Source organism: Heterodontus francisci, unplaced genomic scaffold (genome assembly GCF_036365525.1).
Source record: "Heterodontus francisci isolate sHetFra1 unplaced genomic scaffold, sHetFra1.hap1 HAP1_SCAFFOLD_140, whole genome shotgun sequence".
NCBI classification, from domain to species: domain Eukaryota; kingdom Metazoa; phylum Chordata; class Chondrichthyes; order Heterodontiformes; family Heterodontidae; genus Heterodontus; species Heterodontus francisci.
In genome coordinates this window covers 2,074,601-2,101,455 of record NW_027141745.1, presented here as the reverse complement: position 1 = coordinate 2,101,455, position 26,855 = coordinate 2,074,601, and the positions used below count along the sequence as shown (strand labels likewise).

Sequence of the window (26,855 nt, the reverse complement as noted above, 5' to 3'; positions counted from 1 at the left end):
AATATTTGTTAATAAGAGAGAGCGAGCTATTTCTATAAGAACTCTATGTTATTATGAGGCATCTTACCAAATACATGAATAGGATGGAAATAGAGGGGTACGGTCCTCGGAAGTGCAGAAGGTTTTAATCTAGACAGTTATCAAGATCTGCATCGGCTTGGAGGCCGAATGGCCTGTTCCTGTGCTGTACTATTCTTTGTTGTTCTAAAAGTGTATTTCATTAAGAGGCCCATTTCTTATAATAAATCAGGAGTGAATTGGATGGGTGAAATATGAGTGGAAGCGTTGTTTTCGAATGTAGAATCACCGCTGGTGAATGGAGAAGGTCCTGTACAAATATCACTTGTCAAAATAACGGACAGATCCGGGGAGACAGCTCGAGATTGCATGCCAAGAGCCAGAATATGAAGGGCAGGAATTGATACCCAATAGATGAAGGAAGATTATCAGTCAAATAAATAGCTGAGTGCACAGCCCAAAAATGCCAATTAAACTTCCCGATCTATTGTTACAATTCTTCCAGACTTCCATGTATTATGTGGTGAATTCTCACAGTGAATGTGGACACTTCAAATCACTCTCTATTTTAAACGTCACATTTTACTAATTCCAGAGCAGACTGAATGTAGAAAATCAGCAATATATATATATATATTTCTAACAAGGCCACTTGACAGTCCATAGAAAGCTGCAATGAACGAGAGTTTTGCATGCATATGACACAATATCTGGGAAGTTTGTGTTGGATCCACGGGAAGATATGAGCCTCACCTCTTCTGATTGACTTTTTCTGTATATCCACAATCAGTGAGATCAAAACACAGAGTAGCGGGACTCCGAAGCAGACCGCAACTAGGATGGAAGTAGTTTTATATCCCTGTTCTCAATGAGAACAATACAGAAAGGTTTAACACAGAGACAGTCCGTCTTGCATGATAACATATTTTCAAGAAGTATTTAATAATTATAACCACTGCTTCCGGGCAATGAGTCGGGCTGAACATTCCCCAGTATGTGTGGTGCACATTGCACCAGAATAAGGTGTGAGCCAGTCCAAATTACAGAGACAGTGCCACCATGTTGCTGATGAGTACAGGACAGTTCAGGTACAGTCAGAAACTGGAATGAGCAGAATTTCAACCGGACCATTTGAAATATACAGTGAGAAAAAAATGTTCCAGTCAGTGAGAACGTGCTCATAGTATCTTCAGAAAATGACAACGATACCAATTCTACTAATACAAACCCTAATGCTAGCTGGAATACTAATAATGGTAAGTACCTGCAGATATGGACGGGAAAGCAGTTAGAAGCACATCGAGTCCTGTGGAATATACAAAATGTTCAGGAGGATAAAATTTCAGCACTTTCCATTTAAACGAGAAATACTGTTCGTAATTTCCCGAAGTAATGAGTCAATTTAATAATACAAGGAAGCCTAAACCCAATCTCCAAATCCTGCCACCTTTTCCGGAACAAATCACACTGGCATCTTCCTTGTGATCACAGTCAGTTTGAGCCCGCGATGAGGAAGGACAGTCGGCCAGAGAAGATTCGCTTCCAGTGCACTTCACCTCATCCAGCCAGATAACACCGTCACCCTGGTAAAACGTAGCCCCTCCTGGGGCCAATAGAGCGTGGCCACAACCCAGCTGTCTGCAGACAACATTGGCATCGGCCATTTCCCAGGAATCATCACACACCGTGCACCAGCTGCTATTGCACAATTTCTCCACTCTCCTGGAACAGTTGGTTTTACCTCCAAACAGGTGCAACCATTGTCCCGAATTTGTCAAAGAAAATCAATTATTATTACTGATGTAGTATAAGATTCCCTTAGCCTTGGTCTCTCCCGAGACGCCCACAAGGCAGTGGGGTTGTTGGGGACACGACACAGGGATAGGTGGATGCTGGTGGGAGGAGGTGGGGGAAGTGGGTGCGGTGGGGAGGGGGTGAGAGGAGGAGGAGTGCGGTGGGAAGTGGTGGAGGGAAGGGGGAGCGAGGGGAGCTGGGAGGGGGCTGCAGGGACTACGGCACAAGGGGACAGGGGAAGGGGGTGCGAGGGAAGGATGGTGCAAGGGTGGAGCTGGGAAGGGGGTGCGAGGGGGGTGGTGTAAAGGGGATGCGAGGGGGTGAGCTGGGAGAGTGCGGGAGGGGATGCAGGTAATAAAACATTGCATCAGCTCCCACCACTGTCCCTTTTACAATAGTGTACCACGAATGGGATCGGGATCGGGATCCGGGAGCCGAGCCGGAGTTGAGGGGAAAGTTTGTGTGGAAACAGCGCTGAGTTGTGAGTGAGCGGGAGCAGCTGCCAGGACCATATGGCCGCTCTCCCTCCTGATCGCCGCCGTGGACGGGCTCCCCAAACATGGCCAAGTGATCTTCCTGTCCATTTGGCCAAGCTTGGCCTCTACTGGCAGCGTCCTCATCAGAATTCCTTTCCTTTCCCGGATTGCCAGCCGTTCACCCTGTCTCTGCGGGAGTAAACTCTAACAGAAAATCCGGAGCGGAACCCCGAAGGCGGTCATGTGTCACCTTTGGCATGTTTCCGGCAGTTCCTGCAGCCATACTGGTGCCAAACGTCGGGCTCTGCACTCCTTTGGACCCCACCAGGCAGGCCGAGAGGGGGGTTTTGACGCTTGGGCAACTCACAACTTCTAAACATACGCCCAGGCATGCGACACGGAGAGGTCGCTCCCGAGTCGCCTCACGGTGACCAAATCAACACGGAAGGCAGCGGTTATAGGTGATAAGTCCAGCTCAATTGGCGTAGAGATTGGGCGCCACGGGTTGCCTTTGTCGGTGGGAGAGGTCATCGCATCTCACTGGACAGCTACCGCCCGCCTCAAAACGGGCAGCCCCCAGTCACTAAATTTCTGTCCCACCACAGTCCACCTGCTTCAATGGGTGCTTGGAGTTCAGGGTCATTTCCCGACAAGTGGATTGTAACACTGCACCAAACAGCACGACCAAAAAAGGAAGGAAGGTACCAGCCCTTCATTTTGCAAGCTGGAACGTCGGAATTATGTGTCCTGGCCTGTCGGAAGAGCTTACATAAATGAACGATTCTCGGAAGACCGCCATCATTAACAACGAGCTCAGTGGACTCAATGTAGACATTGCAGCACTTCAGGAGATATGCCTCCCTGCGAGCAGATCTCTACGAGAGCACAACTACACTTTCTTCTGGCAGGGTAGGGATCCTGAAGAACCAAGACAGCATGGAGTGGGCTTCGCCATCAGAAACTCTTTGCTCAGCATGATGGAGCCACCCTCAAATGGCTCGGAACGCATACGGTCCAACCGACTGTTCACCTACTCAGCATAAATGCTCCAACACTCTGCTCCCCACATGAAGCTAAAGACCAGTTCTCCGAGGAACTCCATAATATCATCAGCAGCATCCCCAACACCGAACACCTGTTCCTGCTGGGGAACTTTAATGCCAGGGTTGGGGTCGACCATGACTCATGGCCCTCCTGCCTTGGGCGATTTGGCATTGGTAGGATGAATGAGAATGGACAGAGACTACTTGAGTTGTGTACCTATCATAACCTCTGCATCACCAACTCGTTCTTTCACACTAAACCCTGTCACCAGATTTCTCGGAGACACCCAAGATCACGTCATTGGCACCAGTTCGACCTCATCGTCACAAGGCGAGTCTCTTTAAACAGCGTTCAAATCACACACAGCTTCCACAGTGCGGACGGCGAACCCGACCACTCCCTGGTATGCAGCAAGATTAGCCTCAAACCAAAGAAGCTGCACCACTCCAAGCAGAAGGGCCACCCAGGCATCAACACGACCAGCATTTCTCATCTGCAGCTGTTACGTAAGTTTCTAAATTCACTTGAAAAAGCCCTCCAAAACACTCCCACAGGGAATGCAGGGACCAAGTGTGCCCACATCAGAGACGCCATCTATGACTCAGCAATGACCACCTAATACAATCGTGTGAAGCGGAATGCAGACTGGTTTCAATCTCACTTTGAAGAGCTGAAACCTGTCTTAGCCGCAAAGTGCATCGCACTGCTGAACTACAAGAAAGCCCCCAGCGAGTTAACATCCGTAGCACTTAAAGCCTGGCGCTGTGCAAATGACTACTGGCAACACCTATGCTGTCGTATTCAGCTGGCCTCTGACACAGGAAATATCAGAGGAATGTATGATGGCATTAAGAGAGCTTTTGGGCCAACCGTCAAGAAGATCGCCCCCCTCAAATCTAAATCAGGGGACACAATCACTGACCAACGCAAGCAAATGGATCGCTGGGTGGAGCACGACCTAGAACTGTACTCCAGGGAGAATGTTGTCAATGAGACCGCCTTCAATGCAACCCTGTCTCTGCCAGTCATGGATGAACTGGACGTACAGCCAACAAAATCGGAACTCAGTGACGCCATTGATTCTCTGCCCAGCAGAAAAGCCCCTGGGAAGGACGGCATTACTCATGAAATCATCAAGAGTGCCAAGCCTGCTATACTCTCAGCACTGCAAGAACAGCTTTGCCTGTGCTGGGAAGAGGCTGCAGTACCACAGGACATGCGCGATGCCAATATCATCACCCTGTATAAGAACACGGGTGACCACGGTGGCTGCAACAACTACCGTGGAATCTCCCTGCTCAGCATAGTGGGGAAAGTCTTCACTCGTGTCGCCTTAAACAGGCTCCAGAAGCTGGCTGAACCCATCTATCCTGAGGCACAGTGTGGCCTTCGAGCAAAGAGATCCACCATTGACATGCTGCTCTCCCTTCGCCAGCAGCAGGAGAAATGCCATGAACAACAGATGACCCTCGACGTTGCTTTCATTGATCTCACCAAAGCCTTTGACCTCGTCAGCAGACGTGGTTTCTTCAGACTACTAGTAAATATTGGATGTACACCAAAGCTACTAAGTATCATCACATCATTCCATGACAATATGAAAGGCACAATTCAGCATAGCGGTGCCTCATCATACCCCTTTCCAATCTTGAGTGGCGTGAAACAGGGATGTGTTCTCGCACACACACTGTTTGGAAATTCTTCTCCCTGCTGCTCTCATATGCGTTCCAGTCATCAGAAGAAGGAAATTTCCTCCACACAAAATCAGGTGGCAGGCTGTTCTACCTTGCCCGTCTAAAACCGAAGACCAAAGTACGAAAAGTCCTCATCAGGGAACTCCTCTTTGCTGACGATGCTGCATTAACATCTCACACTGAAGAGTGTCTGCAGAGACTCGTCGACAGGTTTGCGGCTGCCTGCATGAATTTGGCCTAACCATCAGCCTAAAGAAAACGAACATCATGGGACAGGACGTCAGAAATGCTCCATCCATCAATATCGGCGACCACGCTCTGGAAGTGGCTCAAGAATTCACCTACCTAGGCTCAACTATCACCAGTAACCTGTCTCCCGATGCATAATTAAACAAATGCATGAGAAATGCTTCCTCTGCTATGTCCAGACTGGCCAAGAGAGTGTGTGAAAATGGCGCACTGACACAGAACACAAAGGTCCAAGTGTATGAAGCCTGTGTCCTCAATACCTTGCTCGATGGCAGCGAGGCCTGGACAACGTACGTCAGCCAAGATCGACGTCTCAATTCATTCCATCTTCGCAGCCTCCGGAGAATCCTTGGCATTAGGTGGCAGGACCATATCTCCAACACAGAAGTCCTCGAGGTGGCCAACATCCGCAGCATATACACCCTACTAAGCCAGCGGCGCCTGAGATGGCTTGGCCATGTGAGTCGCATGGAAGATGGCAAGGTCCCCAAGGACACATTGTGCAGCGAGCTGGTCATTGGTACCAGACCCACCGGCCGTCCATGTCTCCGCTTTAAAGACGTCGGCAAACGCGACATGAAGTCCTTTGAGATTGATCACAAGTCGTGGGAGTCAGTTGCCAGCGATCGCCAGAGCTGGCGGGCAACCATAAAGGCGGGGCTATAGCGTGGCGAGTAGAAGAGACTTAGCAGTTGGCAGGAAAAAAGACAGAAGTGCAAGGAGAGAGCCAACTGTGTAACAGGCCCGACAACCAATTTTATCTGTAGCACCTGTGGAAGAGTCTGTCACTCTGGAATTGGCCTTTATAGCCACTCCAGGCGCTGCTTCACAAACCACTGATCACCTCCAGGCGCTTACCCATTGTCTCTCGAGACAAGGAGGCCAAAGAGAGAAAGAGAGAGTTATTTGAGTGACAGAGTCTGGGATATGTTAGTACAACATCAGCCACCATTCTTTAATTCCATGTGGCTGGAGGTGAGTTTCTTTGTCTCATCCTCTGTATCTCTGTCCCCAGGTGAATGGTAGCTGATTACAGTGTGTGTGTGTGTGTGTGTGTGTGTGTGTGTGTGTGTGTGTGTGTGTGTGTGTGTGTGTGTGTGTGTGTGTGTGTGTGTGTGTGTGTGTGTGTGTGTGTGTGTGTGTGTGAGAGAGAGCGAGAGAGAGAGGGAATACAGCCGGAATCCCTCTCTCTTTGTCCCAGTCCTGATTTTTTTCTACAATTCCACCCCACTGCCCCTGTACTGGATCATTTCCCCATGGGCGAGCTGATGGAGGGAAGGTGTTAGAGTCCAACAATGTAGAGCAGATAGTGTGGGATGCTGAGTATCACATCTCTTCTGTCTCTCTCCGCCTTTCTGCCTCATTCCGACTCAATCTCTCTCTCAATGGGCTGAATTTTACCAGCCCCTCATTACTGTTGCTTGTGGCTGGGAAACCTGTAAAATGCTGCTGGGAGCGGTCCACCGTGACCCACGACAACGGGAATGCCACACCGGATATTAGTGGCGATGGCGAGGCCTCGGTGCGCCCATACCCACGCGGCGAAGTGATGAGGCCTTCATTAAAATATTGAAATTAGAAGCACTGACGTGCAAATGAACTTACCTGCTGCCGCCAGCTGTCACACACCAATTTTAGGGCCAACTGGCTCAACTAGCATGCCTTCGGAATTCCGTTTCCGTTCCAAAGCAGGACACTGGTGGGTTGGGAGGAAGAATAAAATGATCCGGGCGGGAGGGGGCAGCGAGGTAAACTATATCTATTGGTTGTGGGGAAAGTCGTGAAGGGTCTCAGGATCAATGATACTGAAGGTCGGAGGGACAAGTTCAGAATTTCAATAAGTGTTTTTATTCAGAGTAGGTCAATTTATGTATTGAATTCTCAGTTGGGGGCGGGGGCAGGGGATAGGGGATTCAATGCTATTATTTTTTAATTGCAGTGACACCTTCAATAATTAAATATATATTCGTTTGGCAGCACAGTACTTGAGAATTGCTCACAATAGAAAGGTTGTCTAAACTTTTTGTCTTGCATTCATCAGGGCAATATGCAAGAATAACCAATAGAGGGGAATACAACAACGTATACTGCATGAGAAGGGAATGCTGACTGGTTGGCAAGTGAACTAACTCTGATTGGTGGAGCAGTTGCCATGGAGAATGCATCAGTTAACTGACAAGCATTGTTTGAAATTTAAACAAGGCAGATAGACACTGATTGGTCAAGGCATTGCCCTAAGGAATGAACTAGTGAATGGCTGTCACTTACTTTGTTCAGCTAAACAGGTGCAATGTACGGACATGTTCTTTCTGTCGGCAAAAACAGGGCCCTGCGTATTAATATATGGCGCTTCTAGTATGCACAAATGTGCCACGCTGTGAGTCCTACTGACAATCTTAAATTTGTTGTCAGCGTAACTCTTAGCACATTGCGGCTTATGTAGCAAATGTTGTCCAATCGTGGAATCACATCTCATGTTGGACAGTGTGTTTTGCGTTTTGCAAGCACAGGCTGGTGTATAATACCTGCACTTTGCCCACTGCGAGCAGTGGAAGGAACATGTTTGCTATGGTACGCCAGTTTCTGGGACGTACTTACTATGTACCGAGCATCACGCTGGCATTGAAAAGTGTAGATCACATTACTCATTTGTGTGACAGGTAGGACGTCTTTTTGGCTTGAGGGCAGCATCCTGTTAGTGGTGAAGCCGACACGTGTTGCTACTGCATAGTAGCAGGGTGAAACAGCTAGCCTGTTATTCAAATTCTTGGGATACATTCCCTTTCCAAGGTGATTTGAGATAGACAGGGCACTTTTCAGAGCCAAAAAATGACAGCCTTAGGCCCGTTCATCGGTTTAAAGTACATAAAGCAAGAAATGATCGGATTTGTGTCTATTGGAAGCTGCATATATTAATGCACAGGGTCCTGTTCTTTGCAGGTGGGAAAAGAATATGCACGCACATGCGCCTGTTTCAAATGAACAAAGTAAGTGACAGCCATTCGCTAGTTCATTCCTCAGGGCAATGCCATGACCAATCAGAGTCAAGCTTTAAATTTCAAACAAAGCTTGGCAGTTAACTGCCAGTCACCGTAAGCTGGTGCATTCACCATGGCTAAAGCTCGACGAATTAGAGTCCACTTGCCAGCCAATCAGCACTCTCTTCTCATGCAATAAAAGTTATTGTTTTCACCTATATTGGTTATTCTTGCATATTGTTCTGATGAGTGCAAGACAGAAAGCTTCGACAACATGTCTCTATTTTCAACAATGTAAATACATCCTGAAGGGCTTGAAAACCTTTAAAAATGGTGCTGGTGCTGGCACGGTGGCGCCTGGATGCCATTGCCAGTGACACGGCGGCCGCCCCCTCTATGTCATGAATATTTGTTGCTCAGCTCCCTCCATTTAAGAAAGCCCTAACGCGTAATATCACGAGGGCTGTGTGGTGGCACTTCCGCAGAGCGCGTTGCACTGAAAAAATTAGGCATAGTTTACACTCCAGCTGCACCTGATATAAAAGTACGGACATATTCTGCCCACCAATTTTATTCACTAAAACATGGACATTCAGTGCACTCTCTGGTGGAAATGTTATGCCTGTTCTGAGTAAATAATGTTGTGTCGCTCCTTTAAGTTATTCATGGGTTTACCTGCCCCATTTGAGGAATAAGGTGTTACTTTTCCTTTTGACAAGAAATACTGAGAACTCTCAGGTACCCTGTTCCTGACTCCGCATTCACAGCAGTTTTAGTACTTAGACTGCAGTCAGAGATACAGACTGTTCTGTCATACTCTCAGTCAGGGATGCTTGTTCAACATTGGCTTTGTGTACTCCAGTAAATCCCATGGCTTTGCCCTACAATATTAAGCATTCTGCAAAACGGCGTCTCACCTTGTGATGATGAGAATACTTGGCTTTTGGACCTCACTTCCACCCACAGCACCTTCCTTCCTGTCCTGAGGAGGAGATCCAGAGGCCTGCCGCACTCTTCCTTCTTGTCCGCAGCTACTTGCTTTCCTTTCACTTTCCCTATTTATATCCGTCTTGCATTTGTGGGGATGATGGGCAAAGGGTGTGGGCTTGTCAACAAGCCTCTGTTCGTCAGCAATTTCCACTGCCTGTCTGGCTGTTGGTACCTTCTGGTTCTCTACATGGAATCTTTCCAATGGACGGAATTTTAAAAAAATGTTTCCAGGAGAATTACTTCCCTAAGAACCTCATCCCTGGTTTCTACCTTTAATGCCTGCATCCAACGATCACAATTAATTTGATTAACCCACTGAAATTCTACATAAATCTGCCCAGGCTGTCTCCAGAGGTTGCAAAATTTTTTGTCAGTAATCTTCAGGGCCAGCTCACACACAGCTGGAATAGACTTTTTGCCACCTCATAATCTGTGGAAGTCTACTCAGTAAACAGGGTATAAACTTCATGAGCTCTGCTCATCAACCTGCTTTGCATAAGCAGTGTACAGCTAATACTTGCTAACTTTAAAAGAAAAAAAAAGAAGACATGGAAAGATGTCGCTTGCCCCTTTATGCCTGGCGTCCCAATTACACATTGACAACTTTCACTGGGATCTTCCTGGAGCAGGTCTTTGGAGGTGACGTTGAGATCAGATTGGCAGGCCTCTCAGAAGGAATGTGGCAAAACATTCAATCAGTTTCCTGCAGTTGTTTCTCAGGGCTCCTTAAAGAGTTTGAAAGCTGGAAGCCATTTTTCTTAGAGGTGGAAGTAGCTGAGTTGGGATTTGCCCGTGGAAGGTTGTTCTTTAAATTCCTTTTAGAACATTCTCCACACCCCCAATTCTCTGTCCAAAGCAAAACCAAAAATAATCTCTCCAAAAACCAAACTTCAAAGAGCAGGTCAATATCCTCCTGATCCTCATTGCTCTTGCCTTGTCACTTCTCTGTTAATACTTTCCAGTAAATGTTGTTTATTTATCTTAGCAGGTGATCTGCAGTAAGGGCTGTTTACAAACCAAGTCCAAAAAGCCTTCTGATGACATCTTCCTTGAAAAAAAAAACAAAAAAACATAAAGTCCTGCATCTGTGAAATCCTTTACAGTTTTAAAAAGACAAGTCCACAAAATGAAACAACAAGTGGAAGTACTTTCGTAACAATAGACATGTCTTGGTATTTCACTGTGTGGTCAACACTGTGAGGTCTCTCCTGGTAAATAATCTTTCTATGTTTATCAATATTTCAGCAGAATATTTATACACACTGAGCTCTAAGATCCCGAAGTGAAGAGCACACGAGAGGAATAATGCTTACCAGGGTTTACTTTCTCCAAAAAGAATGAGGTAACGATTTATTTGATGTGAGGTAGAACTAGTTCAGCTGGGAGAGTGCTACACTAAGTGTCCCTGGCTTCAGTCGGGTTTCTGGCAGTTTTTAGTTATGTTGCATCTCTTCCACTGGTCGAATTATAAAAGTGTGATTTACACTGAAGTTATTTCTCCGCTACTAAAGGCTGTGTTGAAATAAGAATGTTCAAGGATGGGGAATATTAATATCGACTGAAGTGAAATTTTATTTATCTACCTGCTTTTGTTTATTTGGGGTGTACATTTGATCGGAACCTTTTTGCCCTAAGCTGACGTATTCCTTACATCATGGGATATTCAGACACAATCTGTCTGTTTGTTACTGGTTGCGACCATTAAGAAGAACAGACTGTGAGTTAAACATTTATTAACAAGCCTAAGAAAAGCTAATTTAAAGAAAAAAAGGTTTTACTCCACCCCAGTAGCAAAGGTGGAATGGATATTATTCAAAATAATCCCCCGCGCCCGTTCCCACCAATCAACGTTTTGTCTGACTTTATTTGCAATGTCCCGGCATGAAATGTTAGGAAAATACCCGTGCCTTTGGTATTATTAGCATAACGTTCGAACCAGTTGATCTAACCGACAAAAAATATCGCTCTGGATTAGGTTTCAGCCAGACGCTGGGTGGGTTCTGTATGTGACTGCTCAAACTGGGTGACAGAATTAATTTGGAAAAAAAAGAACACACACAACCCTTGAACGATGCTCAATATAAAATTGTGTTAAATGAAAATGGAGGGCTCAAATCGACAGTAAATGAAAAATAAAACGGATATGACCATAGGTTTTTGAACATATTCATTGCAGCGACACTGGAAAAAGAACATCCTCAATTCATTACCCTGATGTAAAGCCAGGATGCTGAAACTGTGGAAACTCTATCATCTAGATGTGATTCAAAGACGCAGCTTCTGTTCTGGACATAGATGCGCCACACTTATAGCACTCGGTCCACACCGAGCATTTACATCTGGACCAACAGGAGGGAGACGAGCACATAACAACGCCCGGGATTTCCTCAGTAACAATTTCCAATTGTTACCGGCCGTTAATCTGAATAATAGCACAAGATCTTCACTTTCTAATCCAACTGCTCTCTCGGAGGGAGATTGGTACAGACCACCTCTCAGATTGTGAGAGGTACAAGCAGCAGCAGCCAGGCTGCCACAAAAAACATCTCAGGATCCCACTCTGTAATCGAACCCCTGATGATGTTCTAGTTTTGCTGAGATTGACTGATCGAGGTGCAGCTTAAACCCACTCACAGGTCATGGAAAGCAGCTTTTACGACTGAGTGGAAGGGCCTCTCGTGATGACTTCATCTCATTGGCATTGGATCCGCTTGTAGGTGAATGTGGCGAAGCAGAAACAAACAGATCGCAGTCTCCTTTATTCTGTGGATCACTTTGCAGGTTCGTGTTCATATTAGTTGCGATAGATCAAAGGTACTGTTGGTATTTGGGAACATCAAGTAAGGTAAAGCATTAAAAACGTTACTAAAATATCTGTGTGGATGAAAGGTCAAAATGGCGGCAAAGGTAGCATCAGATTTTACATTCACTGATGACACTCAGCTCTACATCACCACCACTTATCTGGACTCCAATTTTGCTAAATTATAGAACTGTCCATCTGACATCCAGTGTTAGTAATGTCTTCCAATTAAATATTTGGAATCCAACCCTCCTGAGGCAGGGTCATTGGATATTTTAAAGGCTGATTTACATACACACTTCATTAACAAAGGAGTTAAACGTTATAGCAGGTGATCAGGAAAGTCGAGTTGAGGTGGCGATCAGGTCAGCAATGATATTATCAAATACAGAGCAGGCTCGAAGAGACAAATGGCCTGCTCCTCCTTCGAAGTCATATGTTTGTATGTTCCTTTTGATCCGCACTCCAAAGTCCAATACCTAACTACCAACACCACCCCTCTCCCTGGTAATAGTCAGATATTAAGCTGGCATCTTCGAAACCTCAGTTTAACATTTGACCCCGAGATGATCTTATGATCTTATATTTGTACCTTCACTAAGATCAAACATTTCTACATCCACAAAGTCGTCCGATCTCTCCCATATCTCAGCTAATCTGCAGCTGAAACCTTCGTTTTTGCGTTCGTTACCTCCAGACTTGACTATTCCAACGGACTCCTGGCTGCTCCACCACTTACCACTCTCGGTAAACTTGAGGTCATCCAAACCTCGACTGCCTGTGTTGTAACTCACACTAACTCCTGTTCAACTATCAGTCACCGACCTACTACATTGAAGCAACATCTGATTTTAAAATTCTTATCCTTGTTTTCAAATCTCTCCATGGTCTCATCCTTCCCGAACTCTGTAATCTCCAGCAACTCTACAACCCTCTAATTCTGCACTCCTCCAATTCTGGGGACTTGTGCATCCCTGATTTTCATCGCTCCACCGCTGGTGGCCGCACTTACAGTTGCCTGGGACCAAGCTCTGGAACATCCTCCCTGCACCTCTCCACCTCTCCACATCGCTTTCCTCCTTTGGAACACTCGTTAATACCTACCTCTTCGACCAAGCTTTTGGTCATCTGACCCAATCTGTCCTTTTGTGGAGCAGTGTGATAATAGATTCTTGATGCGCCTGTGAAGTGCCTTGGTATATTTTATTATGTTAAAGGTGTTATGTAAACATAATTTATTGTTGTTGCTGAAGTTTAACAAACACGATTTGCCATTATCATATCCGTGCTGCTTGTCATTTATTAACCAATGTCTTTCCAAACAACACATACTTTTCTCCTGGGTTATGACCTCTAGAAATTTCTCAGGCAGTGTCGTTAGACTGACTGGCCTTTCGTTACATGATTTGTCTCACCTGTTGAATATCGTTATATTTCAGGCAAAGTTCTAACAGCTAATTAGTTGAGAACTTATTGTTTTAGGTAAGTGTGCTCCAGGCAGCCACATTCACTGCTGCACTGGAGTCATGTGATATGTAACACTACACCGGCCGCATGGCAGTTTCTCCAGGATGAATAAAAGCGAATGAAATATACAGAGTGTTCAGAAGTTCTGAAGTATGATGATTTGACATTTGTGGGAACCAGAAGACATAAAAGGGTGGCAACAAATATTTAAATCAATTTACTGCTGCATTAAATACAAAAAAAAGCCCCACATTGGTGCCAGAGAGACATTTAAGATACGGTGAATTGTGCAAAAGCAAAAATGACCACAGGCACAGCTCTGAATGCTCAGCCATAGCTCATAATGAAATGGATGGCTGGCGGGGTCATAGAGGCATTTAAGAAGTTTAAACAAAAGTACATATTGAGATTCAGCAGTTTTCTGAAAGGCAGTAATGAAGAGCAGTGGCTCAGCGATATCCTTCTGTGGGCAGAAGATAAAGGATTACATTTGTTTATTAGCTCGGAGCTGAGTAAAGAGGACACCAGAAACCCAGACAAAATAGTTGGAAGATTCAGCAATCATCTCCAGCCAAAATCAAATCAATATATCTGCAGATATGAATTTCAAGGCCTCATAAAGGAGCTAGGTGAGCCGATTGAGAACGTAGTAACTTATTTTAGTTTACTTTAGAGATACAGCAATGAAACAGGCCCTTCGGCCCACCGAGTCTGTGCTGACCATCAACCACCCATTTATACTAATCCTACACTAATTCCATATTCCTACCACAACCCCACCTGTCCCTATATTTCCCTACCACCTACCGACACTAGGGGCAATTGCTAATGGCCAATTTACCTATCAACCTGCAAGTCTTTGGTATGTGGGAGGAAACCAGAGGAAACCCACGCAAGAACAGGGAGAACTTGCAAGCTCCACACAGGCAGCACCCAGAATTGAATCGGGGCCGCTGGAGTTGTGAGGCTGCGGTGCTAACCACTGCGCCACTGTGCCGCCCTTCTTATGAACTTATAAACTAGGAGCAAGAGTAGGCCAATCAGCCCTTCAAGCCTGCTCTGCCATTCAATAATTTCATGGCTGAACAGATTACTCCACATTTCTTTCTACTCCCGAACACATTCCACCCCCTTGCTTATCAAGAACCCATCTGCGTCTGCCTTAAAATTATTCAAAGACTCTGCTTCCAATATCTTTTGAGGAAGCGAATTCTAAAGACTCACGACCCTCTGAGAGAAAAAAAAACTCCTCGTCTCTGACTTAAATGGGCGACACCTTATTTGTAAACAGTGACCCCTCGTCCTCGATTCTTCCACAAGGGAAACATCCATTCCACATCTACACTCTCTGTCAAGACCCCTCAGGACCTTATCTGTTTCAGTTAAGTCGCCTCTTACTCTTCTAAATTCGAGCAGATACGAGCCTAGCCTGTCCAATCCTTCCCCGTGAAACAGCCTACCCATTCCAAGTATGAGTCTAATAAACCGTCTCTATACTGCCTCCAACGGATGTACATCCTTCCTTAAATAAGGAGACCAGTACTGTACACAGTACTCCAGATGTGGTCGCACCAATGCCTTATATAGCTGAAGCATAACCTCCCAACTTTTGCATTCAATTACCTTGGCAATAAGCGTTAAACAAGATTGTAAAATGCATCCAGAAAATGTAAGTTTAAGGACACTGATGAAAGACTGACAGATCAGCTAATTTAGGGTCTGCACTCCCATTAAGTACAAAATGTTCGAATTGGAATGGACAAGCTCAAAATGTAGCAGGCTGTAGGCTCTGCTAGAGCACATTACTCCACGAGCAGACAGAAGAAGACATTGACTTCCCAAAAGACCTGCCTTCAGTTAATTCAAGAGAAAGGCAGCAGGATTGATGCAGTGAAACAGCAACCAAAATGCACATTGGACAGACAGAAATGTGTGTAGGCGTTATGGATGGCCATATGATTACGCAGACAGAAGAAAATGTCCCTCATATTTATCAATCTGCAAAACATGCAGAAAGACCAATCACTAAGTAAAGATGTGCAGAAAAAAAGAAGGAACGTGGTGTAGGATTCACCAGGGACAGAGCAACAGGGCGCATGAACAGGAAAAGAAATAATAATGTCCATACCGTGGAAAATGACGATGAGTTTGAGCACACGGTATATATAGGAATCATACAACTGCATGAAATGTCTGGATGCGACCGTTTCCAGAGAAACAAAATTCACACAACCATGCAGATCAGGAAGAGGGTGAGAAATAAGGGCACAACGATAAACCTGAAGGTGAAGATTAATACTGGAGCACACAGTAACTTTATCCTGCTCAGACTGTAGCAGAATATACTTCGAGAAAATTTGGATGACAATGGCTATCCAAGAAAAGATGCTCTGATAGCAAACAACGTCGTGCTAACAACATACAGGGGAATTGAGATTCGACTACGAGGAACAACGCAAATCAGAGGGACACACAAATGAAACGTTGTTAAGTGCATGTTCTACGTCCTTGAAACTGATGGTCCTGCTATATCGGGTTGAGCAGTTGCAGCGAGCTGCAGATGATCTCAATAAAGCATGAGGAAGGAGGCGACACTGATGGTTGAAGACCGTACATCCATTGAAAGGCGCCCTCCAATCGAAAGCAAACAGGATCGGGGACAAATGTCCCCAAAGTGTTCTGATAAGACAGTGCGATGCTTTGAAGATTTTGACTATCACAACAATATCGACCCAACGATAAAGCCAGTCACAGGATACGGGGTACAGTCTCAGGATATGGGATATTCCATTTAGAACCGAGATGAGGAGACATTTCTTCACACAGAACGTGGTGAACCTGTGGTCTTATCAACTGCAGAAGGGAGAGGTGGCCAAGCCATTCAATATGGAGATAGATACAGTTCTAACTGCCAAAGGGATCAAGGGATATTGGGAGAAAGTGGGAACAAGGTAATGAATTAGATGATCTGCCATGATCCTTTTTGAATGGCAGAGCAGGCCTAAAGGGCCAAATGGCCTACTCCAGCTTCTATTTTCGATGTTTCGATGTTTCTATGTAAGCGAGTGATTCAGCCCCCACATAGAGTACCAATAGAGCTAAAAGATAAACTTGCAAGGGAGTTCAGGAGATGGAAGGAAAAAAGGTGAACACCAGAGTCAGAGAGCCTGCAGACTGGGTAAATTCCAGCATGGTGAGAAAGAAGCCAAATGGATAGCCAGAATTGGCATGGATCCCAAAGATCATAATCAAGCAATAAAGAGTATTCGCGACCATATTCCAGCACAGGAAGAGATTCTACCTTCACTGGCAGGGTAACAATCTTTCCGAACGATTGATGCCAGAAATGCCTTCAGGAACGTGAAGCTTTATGAGGAATCTTCGCTGTTGATATTACTATAAACTCCTGTTAGTTCCAGAGATTGATGTGTTTAAAAATCGTGATCTGTTCTTTTAAAGAAGATTATGATTACGTCAGCGAAGGAATGATTTGTACGAATGAATTGTAATGGATTATAATCAATTGATTGTCTGGATTTTACCCGCAATATCATGTGCTCTAAGAAAGGCTATGTCTGCTAAGTTGAATGCAAGATGGGATATTAAGCCACGCATGATAGTGTTAAAGTACTAGCCCGACCTTTGGGCAGGCGTCGGGGAGCGAGATGATAATGCTGAAATCAGAAAGTTTGCAGAACTTGGCTGATTGCAAACCACAAGTATTAAATCATGATGCTGACGGCACAGGGCACGACATTTGGGAGGCTATGCTAAGATTTATCTGGAACAGATAGGTTCCACAAGAGGATAAATGTCTAGTAAATGATAGAATAGGCACAACGTGATCGAATCAAAGAATACAACTGTACGGTGTGTATATGTCAATGAAGACAGTCCGGGGAAAGGAGCAATGGGACAACAGTGACGTTAGAATTAGGCAATCATACGAGGAATGGCAAAATACAGACGAATATGGTTAAAGAAGTAGCGGATAAAAAAGGGCTGAAAATAAGGAACGATGCGCAGTTATCATGAGAGAATAAAGAACAAACATGTTGAAGACGACATCTGTTGTGCTCAGCAGCTTCGGGAAGCAAGAACTGAATGATCGCTGAATGTCTGCTGCCTGCTGATAAGCGTACTTTTACTTATTTAATAAACTCCGATTTGATTTGCCAGCACACAGCTCATCCAACTGTCCTATTGGACAGATTCTGGTCCCAAAACCCAAAATAAACTTATACACCCTTTGGATTGCACAAATTCCTTCGTCTACGTTTTGGAATTGACGTGAGCCAGGATGTGTTCCAGCAGCAAGTTGATAAGGAATACTGAGTATGTAAAGGAACAGCTGGCCTGGCTGATGATGTACAGATATACGGTGTAGATGATAAGATCATGACAGCCATCTACATGAAGCCATGGAGACAACCAGGTAAGCTGGGATCAAGTGAATTGCAGGCAGATGCATTGTGAAGGTGCCCAGATTTCAATTCTTCTGAATGGTGTACACATCTGATGGAGTTAAGACAAGTACTTAAAGAATCTTTACTAACTCCGGAATGGAAGCCCCAAGACACAACGGAGAATTGTGAAGTTTCCTTCGCTTGATCCAATGCATTAACTCCTAAATGTCACACATGTCAGAAGGCACCGCAAGCCAGCAGGATCTGATGAAAGAAGATGGAGAGGACCCGTGGTCAGAGTCACACGCCAGGAGTGTTAACAAAATCAAAAAAGGTAGTATGTTAGGAGACAGGTCTCCGATACTACGACAGAAAGAAACCTGCCAATCTGCAAGTAGTTGCTTCAATGAAAGGTCTGGGAGTGGCCCTGGTACAAGAAGAAAAACCGATAGCATTTGCATCGAAAGCTCTGGCATCAGCTGAAGCAAGATATGCCAACACAGAAAAAGAGATTTTGGCAGTTGTGTATGGGTGTGAGAAGTTCCACACCTTTCTCTATGGAAGACACTTCATAGTGGAGAGTGATCATCGTCCACCGGAGCAGATCAACAATATCAATCCAGGTAAATCACCAGCAAAGCTGCAGCGGTTAGGCTTGTGGCTTTGCAGTTAGGATTTCACTCTGAAATTAAAGCCAGGAAGAAAAATGGTACAGTCAGGCACGGTATCTCGGTTATTGCCACAGGAGAAACACAATATAAACGATTTGGATATAAAGGTTCATCACCTAGCGAACGTAATACCAGCAGCAAAAACGCAGTTACAGTTGCCCTCTCAGCAAGTGATCCAGGGAAGGCCTCATAAGATACATCAAACAGAGCCAACAAAACGGCAGTACTGGTCTATCAGAGATGACATCTCACTAGAAGACTGTATTCTGCTAGCCGGATCCAGAATGATCAAACCCAAAACAATGCAGGAAGAACTTCTTCAGAAGATACATGAAGGCCAAGTGGGAATGGGAAGTGTAAGCTGAGAGCCATATCTGGATAGGAACATACAAAGGTATGGAAAAAAATTGTCTACCTGCAATGTATGCCAGAATTACAGAAACACACTACAGAAAGAGGAGATGACAGCTTCACAAGTACCACGCAGGACATGGCATACTGTGGAAGCCAAATTATTCAGAAAAAATCAACAATGATACCTCATAGTCGCAGACTACAATACAATGTTCCCTTTTTGTCCAGAAGGTAAAAGAGTTGAGAGCTACGCCAAGCATTCCAGCAGTAGGAGGTTAGTTTCTTCAGCAAGGTATTCCTGAAAATTAATTTGATGATGGCACCCAACCCACCTCCAGAGAATTCAATGACTTTGCTTAACAGCTTCACCTCACTTGCCACAGGGACACGGGTATCAATAAAGAGATGACCACGCGGTGAAAAGAGACCTTAGAAAAAATCGGAGAGATGAAGGAAGACCCAAACTTTGACTTATTGTGACTTCGATCCACACCTCTCAAGGCTGACATGAAACTGCTTGCAGAGCTGTTGCATAGAAGAATGTATAAGAGAACTCTGCCATGAAAGATACATCCTTCAAGTACCCAGGGGGAAGTGAAACAACAACTCACTGAAGCACAGGCAGAAGATGTCAACGATATATCATGCATGCTAAATCCCTACCTGAGCTGTTGCAAGGATAAACTCTATACGTACAGTATCCAATCATAACATCCTGGAAGATAGAGAAAGCTGTTATTGGAGCTCATAATCCAAGGTCCTGCACCAGTGAGGCAGAAATGAGAAGAAACAGAGTCCATATTCGACCTAGAACTAAGCTGGAAAAAAACAGAAAAAAGTTATCAGCAACACCGGAAACATCACGAACCAATGGGATAACACAAACAACGTCACCAGAAAGTGGCACAACATTAGCAACAGCAAGTACGGCTACTGCAAAATCAGGACCATCTCACACAACATCACCTGCACAGCGTGTGAATTCACCACGGAAAGTGCCAAATACCAAATCTACAAGATGGACGTTCAAAATATTTCCAGCTAGGTGCTACCGTGAATAAAATGTTTAGCAAAGAAAAGAAGCCTTAAATAAGTTTCCAAAAGTGGTTTGGGTTATTTCTGATAGTCTACTGTTAATTTTTTTTAGTTCCGAAAAAAAAGTTAGTGAGTGCAACAGTAATACTCATATGGAGGTGTCATTATTTTAAAGAAAGACTGATATTTTATGTTGTTTGTAAAGAGTTAAAAACCAACGAGATAGGAACTTATTTTTATGTGTTAGGGAGCTCCAGGCAGCCACATTCACTGCTACACTGGAGTATGTGACATGTAACACTACATCACCCTAAAGGCAGTTTTCCCAAGCAGCATGGAAGCTGAGTGATACAAACAAAGAGCTCCAGCAGTTCTAAAGACTAATGCCTGATGATTTCTAACTTATGAAACCCGAGGACATTGCACTACCTCTCCTTTTGTTAAACAGAGTGTAACATTTGTAAATCTCCAGTCCTCTGTCGCCAGTCCTATACACAGGGAGGATTGGAAGATTCTGGCCCGTTCCTCTGCTTTTTCCCACAATTCCTTCCATAGTCAGCCCTCATCTATCCCTTTTGGGCCTGCTAAATGTTATACTTAATTGTGGCGCGAAACGTATTGGATTGAGAGGAGTTAACTGAACCTGTTTGTTCAGTGACCGTACTTAATGTCAGTCTATATGGACTCTAATTGTATCACTGGAGGGTTTCTCTCTTCTATTAATAAGGGACTCGTTTCAATGTGTGATCCCATACTTTCACCTCCAGTACTAAAAGCGATCAGCGGCTCCAGAGAGAGGGAGAGGATAGATCGGAATCTGAGAGCAATAGATTGCAATGATACAACAATGCGTGAATATCTGAAAAAATAAATTGGACAATTACAACAATGGGCCAGAATATGAGAACAGTAGATGGGAATGTTACAACAATGGACCGGAGTTTATCCTGGGATTTTGATCATCTTTCTGCGAATTATGATGGGCTACCATTAAAATGGCGGATCTATTTTGCACTTCTGATTATTCAATACATTTACTACCCCATGCTCGCTATTGTTGGTGTACCTGGTAAGATGCCATATCCAGCTATTAATTCCATAGTCATGTTTAACTGCACTACTGTTCTTTTCATTTACCCCTCGCTCCTTGCTGATGTTGCTGCCCCTAGTAAGTCTCTCTTTCTAGCTATCAGATATGCAAACAATTTTTCATTGAAATACAGTTGTTGTAATTTACTTTCTCATCTTTGCTGCTGTTGCTGCCTCTGGTAAGTCTCTATTTCCAGACGTTAGATGTGCAAATGCTGTTTCACTGAAATAGTGCACTTGAAATTTTCGATTTCACCGATCTTTTTCACAAACTCTGTTCCCTATCCACGAACTGCATCTCCCTCCCTAGCCAATGACTGAACATGCAACAGACTGTCAACAACCCCTGTGTTCTATTCAACCCGGAGCTGAGTTCCGACCCCTTATGCTCTCCATCACCAACGCTGCCAACTACCAACATCTCGAATATTGCCCAGCTCCACCTCTGTCTCAGCCCATCTGCTACATTAACCCCTCATCTGTGCCTTTGCTAACTCTGCACTTGACTATCCCATTGCTATCCTGGCCATCATCCATGTTACATAGCTTTCCAAACGTCAGCTCATCCAAACTGCTTCTGCCTGTATCCGAAGGTTCACCAAGTCCCGATCACACACCATCCCTGTGCTCTCTGACCTGCATTGGCTCCGGTCTGGCAGACCTTAATTTTAATATTATATTTCTTGTGTTTAAATCCCTCCATGGCCTCATCGCAACAATTAGTCCCTTTCCCTTGTTTATTTTTTCATATTTCTGCAAGACTTTTTCTAATTCGCCTTTTAGAATGAATTTATTTTCTTCTGTATCCTTCCCTGGCACCGATGCTACGGAAACCTGGATCCATAAAATATCTCTTTTGTACTGTTGTACACGTCCAGCGTGTCCTGCACAGTTCCCCATGTTTTTCAGGACTCCAGTTCATGTCCACTGTACTCCCGTGTTAGTCACCCACAGTTGAACATGCGTTCAGTAGCACGAGAAACCCCCTCCAGTGTTATTTAAAAGTCCCAGGTATCCAACATGCAGGCTTTTGACTTATGCCTGCTATTGCACAGTTAGTGGAGGTGCTGTGGATGGTTTTCTTGAGGTTGTTTTGTGAGCTGCTGCAGACATTCAGGGAGGCCATAGGATTTAGTGACCCTACTCCAGTCAAAGATTGAGGACTGTAATTGCAGTACCTCTGGGTCTGCAACATTACCAATCAATTCATTAGAGGCTGCAGAGAAATTTAAGAGTTGCAAAAGGAGATGTTTTCCAGAGTTTCCAGGGCCGCTTTTTATACCTACACCTAACCAAGGAGCATTATGCGTGGTGCCTCCGATTCAACAAGAAACTGGTCATTTAGATTTATGCAACACAAAGGTAGGATATTCTGCCTGTTGTGGCCATTCTGGCTCTTTGAAAAACATTATCTAATTATTCACCTCACCTCCACTTTCCCCAGACTATGGCATTGATATGTTTTCTCTTTTCATTTTGATGTATTTGCTAAATTTCCTTTGGAAATATATATTTTTGGATCTGCTAGCAGCATGTTTGCAGGCAGGAAATTCCTGATGCCAACAGCTCATTATGTAAGAGAATTTTCCTCATTTCCGCACTGGTTCTTTGGTAATTACCTGAAATCTATGTTTTCTTAATACTGAACTTTCTGACACGAGAAAACGTTCTGCCTGAATTACCCGATCAAAATCTTCTTGAACTTCTATATTAAATCTCCCCTTACCCTTCACTGCTCGAGAAACAACAATCCCAGCTTGTTCAATCTCTCCATGCAACTGTAGGTTCTGATCTCTGGTACTACCTCCACTTCTCCACTAAGTCCTTGAAATCCTTGCCAAAGTGTACTGCTCAGAAGTGGACCCAATGCTCGAGCTGGGAACTAACAAATGATGGATAAAAGAAATATTATGATTTTTGTTACTCTGTGCCTCTATTTGCAAAGCCGAGGAGTCCATGTTTTTGAAAGACTTCTCAACTTGTCCTGCAACTTTCAAAGTTCTGGGTACGGATAACTCAGGTCCCTTTAATCCTGCATCCGCATGAAAATTGAACTGTTCAGTTTAAATGCCGTTTCCTCACATGTCTTCAGAGCAGGTATCTCATCACATTTTAGTGTTAAATTGCATTTGCCTGGTGGCTGCGCATCTCACCAGTCACTCTCTGTCTTCCTGAAATAGGTTACTGTCCTTCACACTGTTGATTAACATTTACCAGTTTCGTGCCATATGAAAACTTCGATATTATTCACCTGTGTACAAATGCCCATGACATTAACATACATCAAAACAGCAGCGGTCCCAACCCCACTGTGAACTTCCCTCCAGACTGAAAAACAAGCTTTCTCCACTACTCTCTGCTATCTGTTGTTCAGCCAAAATCCGAGCCGTGAAACCATTGATCCGATAATCCCATGATTTCCAATTTTGGTAGCAAGAATTTTATGTGTTGCTTCATCAAACACTTTTAATAAGATCGCCCAGTTCCAACTCCTTAACAGTACTTGAAATTCACTCTGCCACATTCGATCTGATGAAACCCTCCAGACTGGACTATTACAATGCACTCCTGGCTGCTCTCCCACATTCCACCCTCCATAAACATGAAATAATTCAAAGCGCTGCTGGTCATGTTTTAAGTTGCACCATGACCCGTTCACCTGACACCTCTGTGCTCGCTGACCAACGCTGGCTCCCAGTTAACAAAAGTCTTGATTTTAAAATTATTTTCCTTGTTTTCAAACCCCCTCATGGTCTCGTCTCTCTATATATCTGTAATATCCTCCAGCTCCACAACCATCCTCGATATCTGTGCTCATGCAGAACTGGCTCCTCATGCATCGCTAATTGTAATCGCTTCACCATTGTCGGACTTGCCATCAGTTGTCTCAGCCCTAAACTCTGGAATTCCCTGTCCAAATCTCACCTCCCCTCTCCGGCGCTTTTCTCGTTTACCACACCCATTAAAGCGTACCGTTTTGTCCATGATTTTGGCCAAATAGCTTAATATAGCCTAATGTACATCATAACAGCTCTGTGTCTTACTTGGTATTCTTATGATTCTGCCACACACCTTGGCAAGTTTACTTACAATAATGGCGTGTTACCAATGCATATTGGTGTCCTTGTGTCCGCCCACGCAACTGCTCTGCCATTCCCTTTAGAATTCCATTAGACTTAGAATTAGAATTAGAACATTGCAGCGCAGTACAGGCCATTCGGCCCTCGGTGTTGCGCCGACCTGTGAAACCATCTGACCTACACTATTCCATTTTCATCCATATGTCTATCCAATGACCACTTAAATGCCCTTAAAGTTGGCAAGTCTACGACTGCTGCAGGCAGGGCGTTCCACGCCCCTACTACTCTCTGAGTAAAGAAACTACCTCTAACATCTGCCCTATATCTATCACCCCTCAACTTAAAGCTATGTCCCCTCGTGTTTGCCATCACCATCCGAGGAAAAAGACTCTCACTATCCACCCTATCTAACCCTCTGATTATCTTATATGGCTCCATTGAGTCACATCTCCTCCTCCTTCTCTCCAACGAAAACAACTTCAAGTCCCTCAGCCTTTCCTCGTAAGACCTTCCCTCCATACCAGGCAACATGTTAGTAAATCTCCTCTGCACCCTTTCCAAAGCTTCCACATTCTTCCAATAATGCGGTGACCAGAAAAGCTTGCAATACTCCAGGTGAGGTCTCACCAGAGTTTAGTACAGCTGCAGCATGACCTCGTGGCTCCGAAACTCGATCCTCCTACTAATAAAAGGTAACACACCATATGCCTTCTTAACAGCCCTATTAACCTGGGTTGCAACTTTCAGGGATTTATGTACCTGGACACCAAGATCTCTCTGTTCATCTACACTACCAAGAATCTTCCCATTAGCCCAGTACTCGGCATTCCTGTTACTCCTTCCAAAGTGAATCACCTCACACTTTTCCGCATTAAACTCCATTTGCCATCTCTCAGCCCATCTCTGTAGCCTATCTATGTCCCTCTGTACCCTACAACATCCTTCGGCACTATCCACAACTCCACCGACCTTAGTGTCATCGGCAAATTTACTAACCCACCCTTCTACACCCTCTTCCAGGTCATTTATAAAAATGACAAACAGCAGTGGCCCCAAAACAGATCCTTGCGGTACACCACTAGTAACTAAACTCCAGGATGAACATTTGCTATCAACCACCACCCTCTGTCTTCTTTCAGCTCGCCAATTTCTGATCCAAAGCTCTAAATCACCTTCAACCCCATACTTCCGTATTTTCTGCAATAGCCCACCGTGGGGAACCTTATCAAACGCCTTACTGAAATCCATATACACCACATCCACGGCTTTACCCTCATCCACCTGTTTGGTCACCTTCTCGAAAAACTCAATACGGTTTGTGAGGCACGACCTAGCCTTCACAAAACTGTGCTGACTATCGCTAATGAAAATATTCTTTTCAAGATGATTATAAATCCTGTCTCTGATAACCTTTTCCAACATTTTACCCACAACTGAAGTAAGGCTCACAGGTCTATATTTACCAGGGCTGTCTCTACTCCCCTTCTTGAACAAGGGGACAACATTTGCTATCCTCCAGTCTTCCGGCACTATTCCTGTCGACAATGACGACATAAAGATCAAGGACAAAGGCTCTGCAATCTACTCCCTAGCTTCCCACAGAATTCTAGGATAAATCCCATCTGGCCCAGGGCACTTATCCATTTTAACACTTTCCAAAATTGCTAACACCTCCTCCTTGTGAACCTCAATCCCATCTCGCCTAGTAGCCTGAATCTCAGCATTCTCCTCGACAACATTTTCTTTCTCTACTGTAAATACTGACGAAAAATATTCATTTAACGCTTCCCCTATCTCCTCTGATTCCACACACAACTTCCCACTACTATCCTTGATTGGCCCTAATCTAACTCTGGTCATTCTTTTATTCCTGATATACCTATAGAAAGCCTTAGAGTTTTCCCTGATCCTATCCGCCAATGACTTCTCGTGTCCTCTCCTTGCTCTTCTTAGCTCTCCCTTTAGATCCTTCCTGGCTAGCTTGTAACTCTCAAGCACCCGAACTGAGCCTTCACGTCTCATCCTAACATAAGCCTTCTTCTTCCTCTTGACAAGCGCTTCAACTTCTTTAGTAAACCACGGCTCCCTTGCTCGACAACCTCCTCCCTGCCTGACAGGTACATACTTATCAAGGACACGCAGTAGCTGCTCCTTGAATAAGCTCAACATTTCGATTGTTCCCATCCCCTGCACTTTCCTTCCCCATCCTACGCATCCTAAATCTTGCCTATTTGCATCATAATTTCCTTTCCCCCAGCTATAATTCTTGCCCTGCTGTATATACCTGTCCCTGCCCATCGCTAAGGTAAACCTAACCGAATTGTGATCACTATCACCAAAGTGCTCACCTACATCTAAATATAACACCTGGCCGGGTTCATTACCCAGTACCAAATCCAATGTGGCATCGCCCCTGGTTGGCCTGTCTACATACTGTGTCAGAAAACCCTCCTGCACACACTGGACAAAAACTGACCCATGTAAAGTACTCGAACTATCGTATTTCCAGTCATTATTTGGAAAGTTAAAGTCCCCCATAACAACTACCCTGTTACTCTCGCCCCCGTCTAGAATCATCTTCGCTATCCTTTCCTCTACATCTCTGGAAATATTCGGAGGTCTATTAAAGACTCCCAACAGGGTGACCTCACTTCTCCTGTTTCTAACCTCGGCCCATACTACCTCAGTAGACGAGTCCTCAAACGTC

The 26,855-nt window shown here is 44.6% G+C and overlaps 1 protein-coding gene across 1 annotated transcript in view; it reads left to right on the top strand.

Moving 5' to 3' along the window:
• The first annotated feature begins 20,867 nt into the window (after nt 1-20,867).
• LOC137364617 (probable G-protein coupled receptor 139) overlaps nt 20,868-26,855 on the top strand; it is a 29,465-nt gene continuing 23,477 nt past the window's right edge. Inside the window, exon 1 of the mRNA XM_068027710.1 lies at nt 20,868-21,048. Coding sequence (XP_067883811.1) covers nt 20,868-21,048 — 181 coding nt within the window. The remainder of the gene's footprint in view (nt 21,049-26,855) is intronic.